The sequence below is a fragment of the Hyperoodon ampullatus genome (genome assembly GCF_949752795.1).
Source record: "Hyperoodon ampullatus genome assembly, chromosome: 11".
Lineage (NCBI taxonomy): Eukaryota > Metazoa > Chordata > Mammalia > Artiodactyla > Ziphiidae > Hyperoodon > Hyperoodon ampullatus.
In genome coordinates, this window is record NC_136924.1 from 79,962,041 (window position 1) to 79,977,483 (window position 15,443).

At 38.8% G+C, this 15,443-nt stretch overlaps 1 protein-coding gene across 3 annotated transcripts in view; it reads right to left on the reverse strand.

The window, feature by feature from the left end:
* The window catches only part of PPFIBP1 (PPFIA binding protein 1), a gene marked incomplete at both ends in the record, with an annotated part of 76,723 nt that overhangs the window by 28,316 nt on the left and 32,964 nt on the right, over positions 1-15,443 (reverse strand). For 2 of the 3 annotated variants that reach the window (XM_079714701.1, XM_079714700.1), the window contains 3 exons: positions 232-347; positions 10,566-10,720; positions 13,792-13,867. In XM_079714701.1, coding sequence (XP_079570827.1) covers positions 232-347; positions 10,566-10,720; positions 13,792-13,867 — 347 coding nt within the window. Of the gene's footprint in view, positions 1-231; positions 348-10,565; positions 10,721-13,782; positions 13,868-15,443 lie in introns of all 3 variants that reach the window. The other variant, XM_079714699.1, reaches the window with a different exon arrangement.

Below are 15,443 nucleotides of genomic sequence, written 5' to 3' on the forward strand. Positions count from 1 at the left end.
CTCTAACCTAATCAGCACACCTCCCCAGCCTCATCTCCAGTTACCTCCTACTTCACATCTTTTATTTTAATAATACAGAACTGCATGGGGTTCCCTGGCACAAGTCTTGCTGTTTCTTGCTTCTCTGGGTAAAAGATTATGTCTGAAAATAAATGCAGTGCACCCTTGCTTTTGGTGGATCTACTTTTCTGGGTATTTATATCACAGTGTTAGATCATAAATGACATATACTTCTCCTCAAATGAAGTCTCTGGCTTAGGAGGCAATTTCACTTTTTCAGAAGTTTCCAAGCCTTTAGATGCTGGCAATAATGAAGGGATTGAAACTTGCAAGATGCTGGTGTGGAACTGTAATATAATAATAAAAGGCCAAAAATCAATCCAACAAATAAACAAAACACAAGCCACAGAGTAACAAAAAATAAATAAGACAATTAAGTGGTCTATTTATGGCTAAAATTTCATACACCTGTGTTTAGAACTCTATTCTTATATTTATAAAATGGTTTCAGGACATAAACATGTGTAAGTGTTACTCAGAGAAAACATTCTGGAAGAAAGTAATTATTGAACTTGCTTCTGAAGAAGACACCGAATATTGAGAATAAGACATAATAAATACCATTAAGTAAGTTAATAGAAAAATCTAACAACTTTAAGCCCCGGTTGAAATCTTGGCCCTGACACACTTGCCTAAGTGACCTTGACCTCAGGCAATCACTTAACTGCCTTAAACTTAGGCAAGTCAGTTTTGTCCTCTGTAAAATGACAATGACAATGCCTACCTTACAGGGTTGCAATGATTTTAGATGAGATTTGGTTAAAGAGCTTCGTAAACAAAGCACTATTTCCATTTTAATTTCTACCATTAGTCTAATATAGAACATTGGTCAAGCCAGTTAATTATTATTCTATATGTGAACAAGCTGACTAACTTCGATGAACAGAATTGACAAAAGGTGTAATTAAAACAAATTATAATAGACTTTGTGGCTACATTACTTAAACCATGTTGATTAATCGTAACAATATTATAGCAAAAACAAACAAAAAAAATAATACATTTCCCCTGCAGAAATGCTTTGTATATCCTAAGGATGGATTTGGTCAAAGGATTTCTAAACACTGGTTTTCAGTAATTTCTGACAACCAGAGAGGAGTTAGATTGTGAGCCACTCCACGAAGCAATAAATGAAACACTTCAAAAAATATTCCAGTAAAAAAATGAGTGAACTCACTTCTGCAAGTCAACCAATCTGAGATAGCTCTTGGCTTCTGCGAGTCAGCTAGTCAGGTAGGGACTCACACCAGGAACACACGTCTGAATGCCAACCAGTCAACAACAGTCTCGCCTTCACAACCACACACAGCTGATGTCAACTCACTCCTGCCTCTGAAAGCCCAACCCCTGAGCTCCTAGCATCCTAAAAACCCTCCATGTGATCCACTCAAAGAGAATGTCCTTGACCAGCAAAGTTCACTTACTTAAATAAGCAATAAATTCAGCTTTGTGATTTTTGTTTCAGTTACTGAGTGGTATTCTCACCCTGTGATACTATAAAAGGTTATAAAATGTGCAGTCTGTTAAAGTAACCAGACTGGGCACAAGATGGAGTCAGTCATGCTAAGCCCCATGTTAGCAAGCCCGAAAATAACTAAATTTTCTCTGCTTGACTCTCCCAGAAAAGGAAGGCCTAGGTCAACCAGTCAGCACTTCCGGCTCAGCACAAGTTACCTGGCTGGGCCCCAAGACCTCTCTTTGCTCCATGTAAGGAAATAACCCTGCTTTAACCAATCAGCAAATGCCAAGTAAGACTTCACTGTTCCTGCTCCCTTCCACCTACAAAAGTCAAGGGGATGCTGCTGGATTCATGAATCGCTGAATAAAGCCAACAAGATCTTTAAAATTTACTCACTTGAATTTTGTTCCTTAACAAGTCGTATTATTATAAAACAGGAGATGACTTCACTATCATTTTTTTCAGTTTGAATCTTTACGATTCATCCTGGGCAATTTACTTAGCCACCATCCCCGTTTCCTGAAGTGCATGTACTTCCTTGGGTTCCTAATCACAGGGAAAAATAGCTACACTAGCAGACTGACCCATTCTCTTCATTTCCCAAACTTTAGGGCTTTCACTCCATGCTCAAATCACCATCCTGGCTTTTCTTTTAAAATGTGGCTGAACACCCTCAAATCATTCTTATTCCAAACTAAAAATCTGTGATTAAACTACAGTTCACATAACAAAGACTTCTTTTGGTAAGGATATGAGATTATCTAGGTGTATCCTATGTAAAAGCAGCCTCTTTCTATAAATGTAGCACATGCCTTGGCTACCATATGTTATTTTTTTCTTTCAGTATAAATATTTAACAATTAGGGGATTTTTGATGGTGAGCCACAGCCACCCCCTGCCTCTGCAGGAGACCCTCCAACGCTAGCAGATAAAGAAACAGAAGCCAAAGACCTGTTAGCAGGAAAGTCAGCACTGGAACTCAGGACTTTTGACTATAGAGACCACCCACACACTTCCACGTCTTCTGTCTCTCTCAAAGCACAGCCGTGCCTTCTGAAAAGAGACTGTGTGGCTGACAGGGTCTTGGTGCTCTGGCCAGGTGTCAGGCCTGAGCCTCTGAGGTGGGAGAGCCGAGTTCAGGACATTGGTACACCAGAGACCTCCCAGCCCCATGTAATATCAAGCAGCAAAAGCTCTCCCAGAGATCTCCAACTCAACACGAAGACCCAGCTCCACTCAACGACCAGCAAGCTACAGTGCTGGACACCCCATGCCAAACAACTAGCAAGACAGGAACACAACCCCACCTATTAGCAGAGCGGCTGCCTAAAATCATACTAAGTTCAAAGACACCCCAAAACACACCACCAGATGTGGTCCTGCCCACCAGAAAGACAAGATCCAGCCTCATCCACCAGAACACAGGCACCAGTCCCCTCCACCAGGAAGCCAACACAACCTACTGAACCAACCTTAGCCACTGGGGACAGCCACCAAAAACAACGGAAAATACGAACCTGCAGCCTGTGAAACGGAGACCCCAAACACAGTAGGTTAAGCAAAATGAGAAGACAGAAAAACACACAGCAGATGAAGGAGCAAGGTAAAAACCCAACACACCAAACAAATGAAGAGTAAATAGGCAGTCTACCTGAAAAAGAATTCAGAGTAATGGTAGTAAATGTGATCCAAAATCTTGGAAATAGAATGGAGAAAATACAAGAAACGTTTAACAAGGACCTAGAAGAACTAAAGAGCAAACAAACAATGATGAACAACACAATACATGAAATTAAAAATTCTTTAAAAGGAATCAATACCAGAATAACTGAGGCAGAAGAATGGATAAGTGACCTGGAAGATAAAATAGCAGAAATAACTACTGCAGAGCAGAAAAAAGAAAAAAGAAGAAAAAGAATTGAGGACAATCTCAGAGACCTCTGGGACAACATTAAATGCACCAACATTCGAAATACAGGGGTCCCAGAAGAAGAAGAGGAAAAAAAAGGGACTGAGAAAATATTTGAAGAGATTACAGTTGAAAACGTCCCTAATATGGGTAAAGAAATAGTCAATCAAGCCCAGGAATCACAGAGAGTACCATACAGGATAAATCCAAGGAGAAAAACGCCAAGACACATATTAATCAAACTATCAAAAATTAAATACAAAGAAAAAATATTAAAAGCAGCAAGGGAAAAGCAACAATTAACACACAAGGGAATCCCCAAAAGGTTAACAGCTGACCTTTCAGCAGAAACTCTTCAAGACAGAAAGGAGTGGCAGGACATATTTAAAGTGATGAAAGGGAAAAACCTACAACCAAGATTACTCTACCCAGCAAGGACCTCATTCAGATTCGATGGAGAAATCAAAACCTTTACAGATAAGCAAAAGCTAACAGGATTTAGCACCACCAAACCAGCTCTACAACAAATGCTAAAGGAACTTCTCTAGGCAGGAAACACAAGAGAAGGAAAAGACTTACAATAACAAACCCAAAACAATTAAGAAATTGGTAATAGGAACATACATATCGATAACTACCTTAAATGTAAACGGATTAAATGCTCCAACCAAAAGACATAGACTGGCTGAATGGATACAAAAACAAGACCCGTACATATGCTATCTATAAGAGACCCACTTCAGACTTAGGGACACATACAGACTGAAAGTGAGGGGATGGAAAACAGATATTCCATGCAAATGGAAATCAAAAGAAAGTTGGAGTACCAATTCTTATATCAGACAAAATAGACTTTAAAATAAAGACTATTACAAGAGACAAAGAAGGACACTACATAGTGATCAAGGGATCAATCCAAGAAGAAGAGTTAACAATTGTAAATATTTATGCACCCAACATAGGAGCACCTCAATACATAAGGCAAATACTAACAGCCATAAAAGGGGAAATCGACAGTAACACATTCATAGTAGGGGACTTTAACACCCCACTTTCACCAATGGACAGATCATCCAGACAGAAAATAATAAGGAAATACAAGCTTTAAATGATACATTAAACAAGATGGACTTAATTGATATTTATAGAATAATCCATCCAAAAACAGCAGATTACACTTTCTTCTCAAGTGCTCATGGAACATTCTCGAGGATAGATCATATCTTGGATCACAAATCAAGGCTTGGTAAATTTAAGAAAATTGAAATCATATCAAGTATCTTTTCTGGCCAAAATGCTATGAGACTAGATATCAATTACAGGAAAAAATATGTAAAAAATACAAATACATGGAGGCTAAATAATACACTACTAAATAATCACTGAAGAAATCAAAGAAGAAATCAAAAAATATCTAGAGACAAATGACAATGAAAACACGATGACCCAAAACCTGTGGGATGCAGCAAAAGCAGTTCTAAGAGGGAAGTTTATAGCAGTACAATCCTACCTCAAGAAACAAGAAACAACTCAAATAAAAAACCTAACCTTACACCTAAAGCAATTAGAGAAAGAAGAACCAAAAAAATCCCAAAGTTAGCAGAAGAAAAGAAATCATAAATATCAGATCAGAAATAAATGAAAAAGAAATGAAGGAAATGATAGCAAAGATCAATAAAACTAAAAGCTGGTTCTTTGAGAAGATAAACAAAATTGATAAACCATTAGCCAGACTCATCAAGAAAAAAAGGGAGAAGACTCAAATCAATAGAATTCAAAATGAAAAAGGAGAAGTAACAACTGACACTGCAGAAATACAAAGGATCATGAGAGATTACTACAAGCAACTATATGCCAATAAAATGGACAGCCTGGAAGAAAAGGCCAAATTCTTAGAAAAGCACAACCTTCTGAGACTGAACCAGGAAGAAATAGAAAATTTAAACAGACCAATCACAAGCACTGAAATTGAAAGTGTGATTAAAAATCTTCCAACAAACAAAACCCCAGCACCAGATGGCTTCACAGGCGAATTCTATCAAACATTTAGAGAAGAGCTAACACCTATCCTTCTCAAACTCTTCCAAAATACAGCAGAGGGAGGAACACTCCCAAACTCATTCCATGAGGCCACCATCACCCTGATACCAAAACCAGACAAAGATGCCACAAAAAAAGAAAACTACAGGCAAATATCACTGATGAACATAGATGCAAAAATCCTCAAGAAAATACTAGCAAACAGAATCCAACAGCACATTAAAAGGATCATACATCACAGTCAAGTGGGGTTTATTCCAGGAATGCAAGGATTCTTCAATATACACAAATCAATCAATATGATAAACCATATTAACACACTGAAGGAAAAAAAACATATGATCATCTCAATAGATGCAGAAAAAGCTTTTGACAAAATTCAACACATATTTATGATAAAAACTCTCCAGAAAGTAGGCATAGAGGGAACTTACCTCAATATAATAAAGGCCATATATGACAAACCCACAGCTAATATTGTACTCAATGGTGAAAAACTGAAACCATTTCCACTAAGATCAGGAACAAGACAAAGTTGTCCACTCTCACCAATATTATTCAACATAGCTTTGGAAGTTTTAGTCACAGCAATCAGAGAAGAAAAAGAAATAAAAGGAATCCAAACTGGAAAAGAAGAAGTAAAACTGTCACTGTTTGTAGATGACACAATACTATACGTAGAGAATCCTAAAGATACCACCAGAAAACTACTAGAGCTAATCAATGAATTTGGTAAGGTAGCAGGATACAAAATTAATGCACAGAAATCTCTTGCATTCCTATACACTAATGATGCAAAATCTGAAAGAAAAGTTAAGGAAATATTCCCATTTACCACTGCAACAAAAAGAATAAAATACCTAGGAATAAACCTACCAAAGGAGACAAAAGACCTGTATGCAGAAAAAATAAGACACTGATGAAAGAAATTAAAGATGATACCAACAGATGGAGAGATATACCATGTTCTTCGATTGGAAGAATCAATATTGTGAAAATGACTATACTACCCAAAGCAATCTACAGATTCAATGCAATCCCTATCAAATTACCAATGGCATTTGTTACGGAACTAGAACAAATCATCTTAAAGTTTGTATGGAGACACCAAAGACCCTGAATAGCCAAAGCAGTCTTGAGGGAAAAAAACGGAGCTGGAGGAATCAGGCTCCATGACTTCAGACTATACTACAAAGCTACAGTAATCAAGACAGTATGGTACTGGCACAAAAACAGAAATATAGATCAATGGAACAGGATAGAAAGCCCAGAGAGAAACCCATGCACATATGGTCACCTTATTTTTGATAAAGGAGGCAAGAATATACAATGGAGAAAAGACAGCCTCTTCAGTAAGTGGTGCTGGGAAAACTGGGCAGCTACATGTAAAAGAATGAAATTAGAACACAACCTAACACCATACACAAAAATAAACTCAAAATGGATTAAAGACCTAAATGTAAGGGCAGACACTATAGAACTCTTAGAGGAAAACACAGGCAGAACACTCTATCGCATAAATCACAGCAAGATCCTTTCTGACCACCTCCTAGAAAAATGGAAATAAAAACAAAAATAAACAAATGGGACCTAATGAAACTTAAAAGCTTTTGCACAGCAAAAGAAACCATAAACAAGACAAAAAGACAACCCTCAGAATGGGAGAAAATATTTGCAAATGAAGCAACTGACAAAGGATTAATCTCCAAATATATAAGTAGCTCGTGCAGCTCAATATCAAAAAACAAACAACCCAATCCAAAAATGGGCAGAAGACCTAAATAGACATTTCTCCAAAGCAGATATACAGATTGCCAACAAACACATGAAAAGATGCTCAACATCACTAATCATTAGACAAATGATTCAAATCTACAATGAGGTATCACCTCACACCGGTCAGAATGGCCATCATCAAAAAATCTACAAACAGGGCTTCCCTGGTGGCGCAGTGGTTGGGAGTCCGCCTGCTGATGCAGGGGACGCGGGATCGTGCCCCGGTCCGGGAGGATCCCACGTGCCGCGGAGCGGCTGGGCCCGTGGGCCATGGCCGCTGGGCCTGCGCGTCTGGAGCGTGTGCTCCGCAACGGGAGAGACCACAACAGTGAGAGGCCCGCATACTGCAAAAAAAAAAAAAAAAAAAAAAATCTACAAACAATAAATGCTGGAGAGGGTGTGGAGAAAAGGAAACCTCTTGCACTGTTGGTGGGAATGTAAATTGATACAGCCACTATGGAGAGCAGTATGGAGGTTCCTCAAAAAACTGAAAATAGAACTACCATATGACCCAGCAATCCCACTACTGGGCATATACCCTGAGAAAACCATAATTCAAAAAGAGTCATGTACCACAATGTTCACTGCAGCCCTATTTACAATAGCCAGGACATGGAAGCAACCTAAGTGTCTATCGACAGATGAATGGATAAAGAAGATGTGGCACATATATGCAGTGGAATATTACTCAGCCATAAAAAGAAATGAAATTGAGTAGTGAGGTGGATGGACCTAGAGTCTGTCATACAGAGTGAAGTAAGTCAGAAAGAGAAAAATAAATACCATATGCTAACACATATACATGGAACCTTAAAAAAAAAAAGTTTCTGAAGAACTTAGCTGCAGGACAGAAATAAAGACACAGACATAGAGAATGGACTTGAGGACACAGGGAGTGAAAAGGGTAAGCTGGGACAAAGTGAGAGAGCGGCACTGACATATATACACTACCAAATGTAAAACAGATAGCTAGTGGGAAGCAGCCGCATAGCACAGGGAGATCAGCTTGGTGCTTTGTGTCCACCTAGAGGGGTGGGATAGGGAGGGTGGGAGGGAGACGCAAGAGGGAGGAGATATGGGGATGTATGTATATGTATAGCTGATTCACTTTGTTATACAGCAGAAACTAACACACCATTGTAAGGCAATTATACTCCAATAAAGATGTTAAAAAAAAACTATGGGATTTTTCCCTCTAAAATAGCTCTTATTCCTTAACTGATCCTTGGGTTTTTTTCCTTTCCATTTCATTGAGATATAATTGACATATAGCCACTGTACAAGTTTTAGGTGTACAGGATAACGACTCGACATACCTACACTATGATATGATTATGACAGTTGAGTTTAGTTAAACTAACATCTGTCACCTCATATAGATACCAGAAAAAAAAAACATTTTTCCTCGTGATGAGAACTTTTAGAATCTACTCTCTTAGCATCAGCTTTCAAATACACAATATAGCAATGTTAACTGTAGTCACCGTGCTGTACTTTACATCCTCAGTACTTAGTTATAGCCAGAAGTTCATACTTTTTGACTATCTTCATCCAATTCCCCTTCCCACTAATTCCTTGTAATGGCATATTTTAGCTCTCTCTTACATTTAAAAAAGAAATGCTGTTTTCTCCTTGAATTCACTTTCATTCAATTCAAATTTCATATTCTCATTATGTAATTATGAGCAACAGATATAAAAAGTAAAGATGCCATTTGATTTCTTCTCGCTACTTACAATAAAATGTTAGAAGAGAGGTGACCAATGAAGCAACTGTTAAATATAAAGGAGCCAAGATTATTTACTTGAAAAATTAAACTGTTTCTCATTCCTAGTCACCCTAGACGGAACACTACATATTAAAATTCAGAAATGGTTTCAGGGCAAAGATCAAGCACAGGTGCTGTCAGGAAAACAGTCTTAAGATGAAGCCACAGGTGTAGCTTTGCAAAGACAGGAAAATTCAAGGTGGTGCTTCTCACTGAACCTTTCAAAAAGATTAAAAACTCTAAAAACAAAGGGATATCCCACAGTGGCCTTACAGGGAACCTAAGGCAGTAAAGGGCTTTTTGTGAAGATATTTGCGGATATGCTTTTATCTAAAAGAGTGGATTAGGCTCAGTAGTTGTGGCGCACGGGCTTAGTTGCTCCACGGCATGTGGGATCTTCCCAGACCAGGGCTTGGACCCGTGTCCTCTGCGCTGGCAGGCAGATTCTTAACCACTGCGCCACCAGGGAAATCCCTCTAGTTGCTTTTTTCAAGTTTAACAAAGTCAGAGGGAAATTTTCTTCTATGATCTTTTTTAAAAAAAACTGAAAGCAGTCACTGTTTATTAACTGACCAGATTACAAAAATAATCATGGTAGACATCTTAGTTCATCCTTCTAATAGACGTGTTGATCTGGTCTACCCTATTGCCAACATCTCTACCTTCTAAAAAGTGGGTGGTCTTTTTCTTCACTCCACCTCATGAAGATAGTTTGAAGGGCCATAGGAAGGCGTTTGCTTCTTTGAAGCATTTTTCAACACTACAGATCCTGTAAATCAGATCCTCCATGCAGATGACGCCATATTTACCAAGAAATCAATCAATCAATGTGTTATCTGTCAGGGCAATTTGCTTCTTTTTTTTTTTTTTGCTGTACATGGGCCTCTCACTGTTGTGGCCTCTCCAGTTGAGGAGCACAGGCTCCGAACGCGCAGGCTCAGCGGCCATGGCTCACGGGCCCAGCCGCTCCGTGGCATGTGGGATCCTCCCGGACCGAGGCACAAACCCGTGTCCCCTGCATCGGCAGGCGGACTCTCAACCACTGCACCACCAGGGAAGCCCGGCAATTTGCTTCTTATTGTTTTGCCATAACTACACTTGTAGATCAGTTCACTTGCTGACCTCAGGTTTGGGTACCCCTATGCAATACATGGCTCCACAATCCCCAGCATGTTAACTGAAGTCCATCATCTTTCACAGTTACCATCACAAGTGACTAAAATAAATTTACATAATCTCACTTCACTTATTCCCTACTTATTCTTTAGGAAGTAGATTATAATCTAGTACTGAAGATGACATCCATCTCCAGGGGATTCATATGTCTTTCCTGAATTACATAAGAGGTTTTGACATTGCCCAAGTGTTTATTTATTAATAAAGAGAGGGAAAAAACACACATTTCAAATAAAGACCCGGAGGTCACAATAATTGCCAGGACAAAGCAAGTCAGTAATCCAACTGAGAAAAGAACCCATGTCTTTGATGTTATCAATGGCACTTTCAACGACAGAGTTTCTTTAACATGAAGAAACAACTGAGTCTATAAATACCTCTTCTGGAGCACTTGTGTTAAATGGGTCATGACTGGGAGATCCCATTACCGGCGTAGATGACAGGTTTTTCTCCAGATCGCTAAAGCCTTGTGCGTCCAGCAAAGTGGAGAAGGAACTGGAAGGGAGCAGGTCTTCAAAGTCACCATCTTGGCCTAAGCAATGACAAAGCGGAAAGTGGACACCAGCAGCTTTTCATTTTTTACTTTTGGAGGAAGATAAGAATCCCAGTTATCTTGAATATAAAAAATTTTCTGATCCTTAAAAATCAAAGAGTCAACTCCTGGCATCACTTGAAGAACAACAACGTGGGACCTAGGAAACAGCATCTTCAACTGTGAGCACCTAAGGCCCAGGGACTCTCGGGCCACATGAGTATCCAGTAGTGGTATTAGTAGAGGTATTAATTACTAGTGGTTTAATAGACGCAATCATAGACTCACAGCATTGATGTTAAAAGTTAACGTAGTCCAACAACCCTCCTGTAATTCTGTGTCAACATTTGGGGCTTTATAACTTTCAGTTCAGAAATAACCCTGAATAAATAAGCTGAGGAATACCAGTGGTACAACAAAACTGATTCTGAACAGCAACAAAGTCACCATTTAGACAACTCCATTTTCATCGCTACTGTTGCTCTTGAAAAATCGTAGAAAGGAAAAAAGGAAAAGAAGGAAAAATAGATGACCCTTTGATCCCTCTTAAGAGGATCCTTTTTTGCCACTCATTTCATTTTAAAGTAGAAAGAATGGCCTAATGGAGAGAAGGAACCACATAACCAGCAAACCAGCAACTCTGAGAATTTTTTTACATCTCTAGAAATGAAAAGGATTAAGTGCTGAACAACAGTGCCAGATATTCTTTTTTTACAAACAGAATGGTCCTTCCAACTATTCTCTGAATAATACAAAATGGCAAATCATATACTTGTTTAAAGATACTAACTAGACATAACTTCTTAATTTAGGTTTTTATTAGATTTTTACTCTAATTTTATTAGAATTTAGGTATTCTTAAAATTCCCTGAGGATTATCTAAATAAATATAAATCCTAGTGAGAAATCACTGTTTACATAACTCTTCAATAGAACACGACATAATTTTCAATGGTTTATAAACATCTATCCTGCTGTACACAGTTAAAAACTACCTCTTTTAATTATATATTTATACGCATAGAAAAAAAAGGCCAGAAAGAATTACATGAAAATGCCAGCAATGATCATGCCAGTGCAATTTTGACTGATTTTTTTACCCTTTTTATCTGTTTTCCAAGTGTCTTACAATGTAGTCTAATTACAGAAATCAATCTGCTCTTCCTTGATTTTTAAATATTAGAATTATAGTGTTGAGATTCCATAAAATCAAACAATGTTTTAAATGCTATGACTATGTAAAAATTAATTACTTGAGAATTTGCAATGTTCCTTAGAAGAGAGACTCCTGTGAAGGTTTAGAAAATGGTGAGTGATAAGAATTGTCATAAGTCTACACTGATAATTAGAGGTTCATTTGCTTATTCAGATATTTATAAAGTCTTAATACTAGGCCTTCTGGACAAAAAGATGAAGATCCATTTTTGTCAAAGATCCTGGTCTAAAGCAGCATTTTCTTTCTTTATGAACCCATCAAGATTAAAATTTCAAAATCCGAGTGTCCCATGAGTACCTTCCAAAAGACTTATTTATTTCCAGCACTTACTTTTTTTTTTTAATAGCTACTGATACGTGTAATTCTAGGTAATTTCTTTTTTTTTTTTAAACATCTTTATTGGAGTATAATTGCTTTACAATGGTGAGTTAGTTTCTGCTTTATAACAAAGTGAATCAGTTATACATATACATATATCCCCATATCTCTTCCCTCTTGCATCTCCCTCCCTCCCACCCTCCCTATCCCACCCCTCTAGGTGGTCACAAAGCACCGAGCTGATCTTCCTGTGCTATGTGGCTGCTTCCCACCAGCTATCTATTTTACATTTGGTAGCCAGCACTTACTTTCAAAGCAAATAACCCCAAATAGGCAGTGCTAATGAACAAGAGAACTTTCAAAGTTCTTCACATTTTTGTGTGTTTTGAATGACCCCCAAAGCTTTGCCACATTTGTGGATGGCCAACTGGCCCATCAGCAGATAAAATAATAATAAACACAACAAAATGCATACTAACTTTACCTAGATGTTTTACAGATTTTTTAAAAACACATTCAAAGCTGAACACAATCCTCCTCAACCACTTCCATGTTCCTTCTCTAGGCTTCCCCCTCTTGGTAAACGGAACAATCATCTGCTAGTTGCTTCAGTCAGAAATGTTGATCTTTCTTGATGCCTTCTTCTTCTTCACTCTCCTAATCTAATTCATCACACTATCGAGTTGATTCTAACACCAAAATACAGTTCCAATCAGCACCATCAGATCTTCCCACTGCAATACTGCAAGGGCCTCTTGATTGACTTCCCATCCTTCCAACATTGCTGGAATAGTCCCAGCAGTCCATAGTCCACGATGGTCCATTTGTCACAAAAATCATGCGGTTGACTTGTTCAGACCATTCAGTGGATCTTTCTGGGCTCGAATAAGAGCTGAACTCCTCACTTTGCATGACCCGGCCGTGCTCACCTCTATTATCTCATCTTGTCTCACTCTCCCCCCTGCTCACTACCTTCTAGGTACACTGGTCTCCTTTCGTTTCTTTTTTTTTTTTTTTGCAGTACGCGGGCCTCTCACTGCTGTGGCCTCTCCCGTTGCGGAGCATAGGCTCCAGACGCGCAGGCTCAGCGGCCATGGCTCATGCGCCCAGCCGTTCCGCGGCATGTGGGATCCTCCCGGACCGGGGCACGAACCCGTGTCCCCTGCATCGGCAGGCGGACTCTCAACCACTGTGCCACCAGGGAAGCCCTCCTTTTGTTTCTTAATAAACACACCAAGGTCTTCCTTCCCCGAGGCTCTTGCAGGTGATGTCCTTCTTTCTCTCTGTAATGTTACCTAATCAACTCCGTGGAGAGGCTCTCTCTGGGCAACCAATCAACAGTGTACTCATCAGCCAACACACTTTCTGGCAGAGAACAGATGCCTAATAACATCACTGAATGAATGAAATGAGCCACCTAACTTGAAATAATGGATATACTTCATGAAAGAAATTGAGGCCAAATGTAAAAAAGTTCATAGCCACTTAAAAATCAAGTAAAGCAGAAAAGTCTTTAGAGCTACACTACCTTTTTTACCTTGGGCCAGTACCACTGTATCTTGCATTTTCTTGTACCTGTTCAGGCACTGTCGAAGATCTTCTATTTTCCGATCCTATTAGTGAAATAAATTATCATCTTTAATATTATGATTTTAAAACAACAAAAGTAATTGTGACACAAAGAATAAGTAGACATGAATTATTTACATTATTCAAAGAATACTTCTAAACTTTAGTAAAACTGGTAATGTTCAGAATATTTTGCCTACGTACATCAGAGACATAGAAAAAGTACCTCTAAATTTAGAGATCCTATCCTTCAGCTGCCATCTTTAAAAAACAAAAACAAAACAAGGTAATAAGATACAAAACAAAACAAAAAAAAACAAGAAAAAAATCAACTTCCTTTACTCCCCTAAGTCAGAGCTTGAAAGAAAGATCTACACCTGCTATCTTTACCAGCTGCCATTAATCACCATCTGGCTTTTCCCTTCTCCAAACACTCCACCAAAGCTGCTTCAATTAGTGATCAGTGACCTTCTCTTTACTAAAAACAATGGACACTTTTCATCCTTTTTCTAATTTGACTTCTAGATGGCACTTGATTGACCCCCACTCTTTCCTTCATTCACTTTTCTCTCCACTCTTTCTTTTCTTCTGTTTTGATTTGTTAATTCCTTGATCAGATAAACATTCTACTTCCATAACCCCCACTATCTTCCCAACCCAGAATATAAAATGTTAGAGCTTCAACGTGTTGTCTTTTACCCTCTTCTCTCTTCCCAGGCCCTCAGTGTGGTAAATTATAAAAATGGGCTCCCTAGCTTCCCCGACATGGATTTGGGGCACGGCCATGTGACTTGCTTTGGCCAATGATATATAACTAATGTGGTTCAAAGCAAAGGCTTGAAAAGTATTTGCACATTGGGGCTTGCCCTTTCTTGCTGCCCTAGGGAACCCTGAGGCCACTACATGAAGAAGCATAGGTTAGTCTACTGGAGGATGAGATACCATTTGGAGAAGAGACAACCCAGCTGGGGTCAACCTAGACCAGTCAATCACCAGACATGTGAGTTACACCATCTTAAACCATCCAGCCCCATTCCAGCCACCGGCTAATGGTAGAGATCAGCAAAGCCAGCCTAGACTAGAAGAGCAATCTAGCCCACCTACAAAAGTACGAGAAATAATAAATGTGATTTATCATGGAGCAAAAGCAAACTGACACATGAACTATAGTTTTGTCCCCACTTCAACTCTACATTTCTCCTAAAATTGATGGGGCTCACTCCCCACCAATCTATAATCCTACATTAATCCTAAAATTTAGATTGATTTTCCAATTTTCTATGAGAAATCTCCTTGTAATGTCCCATGAACACATCAAATTGAGTACATCTAAAATGAAGCTCATTATTTGCCTCCAGTATCTCGGTCTCTGCTTGGATTCCCTTAACTTTTATGGGCACCATCATTCACCCCACTGCTCAAACCAGAAACTTACTCCCAAATCCAAAGATTTAAAAATCTTGTCGACCTGTGAATTTCTCTAAAATCCCTTCCCTCTTTACCACTTCACTGCCATTGCCTTATTTCAGCCCGTCTTCATTTCTCACCTATTTTAACAGCCTCTTAATTCTTTTGTCTTCATTCTCCCTCCCTTATTCTTGCTTCCATTCTGCCACTGGA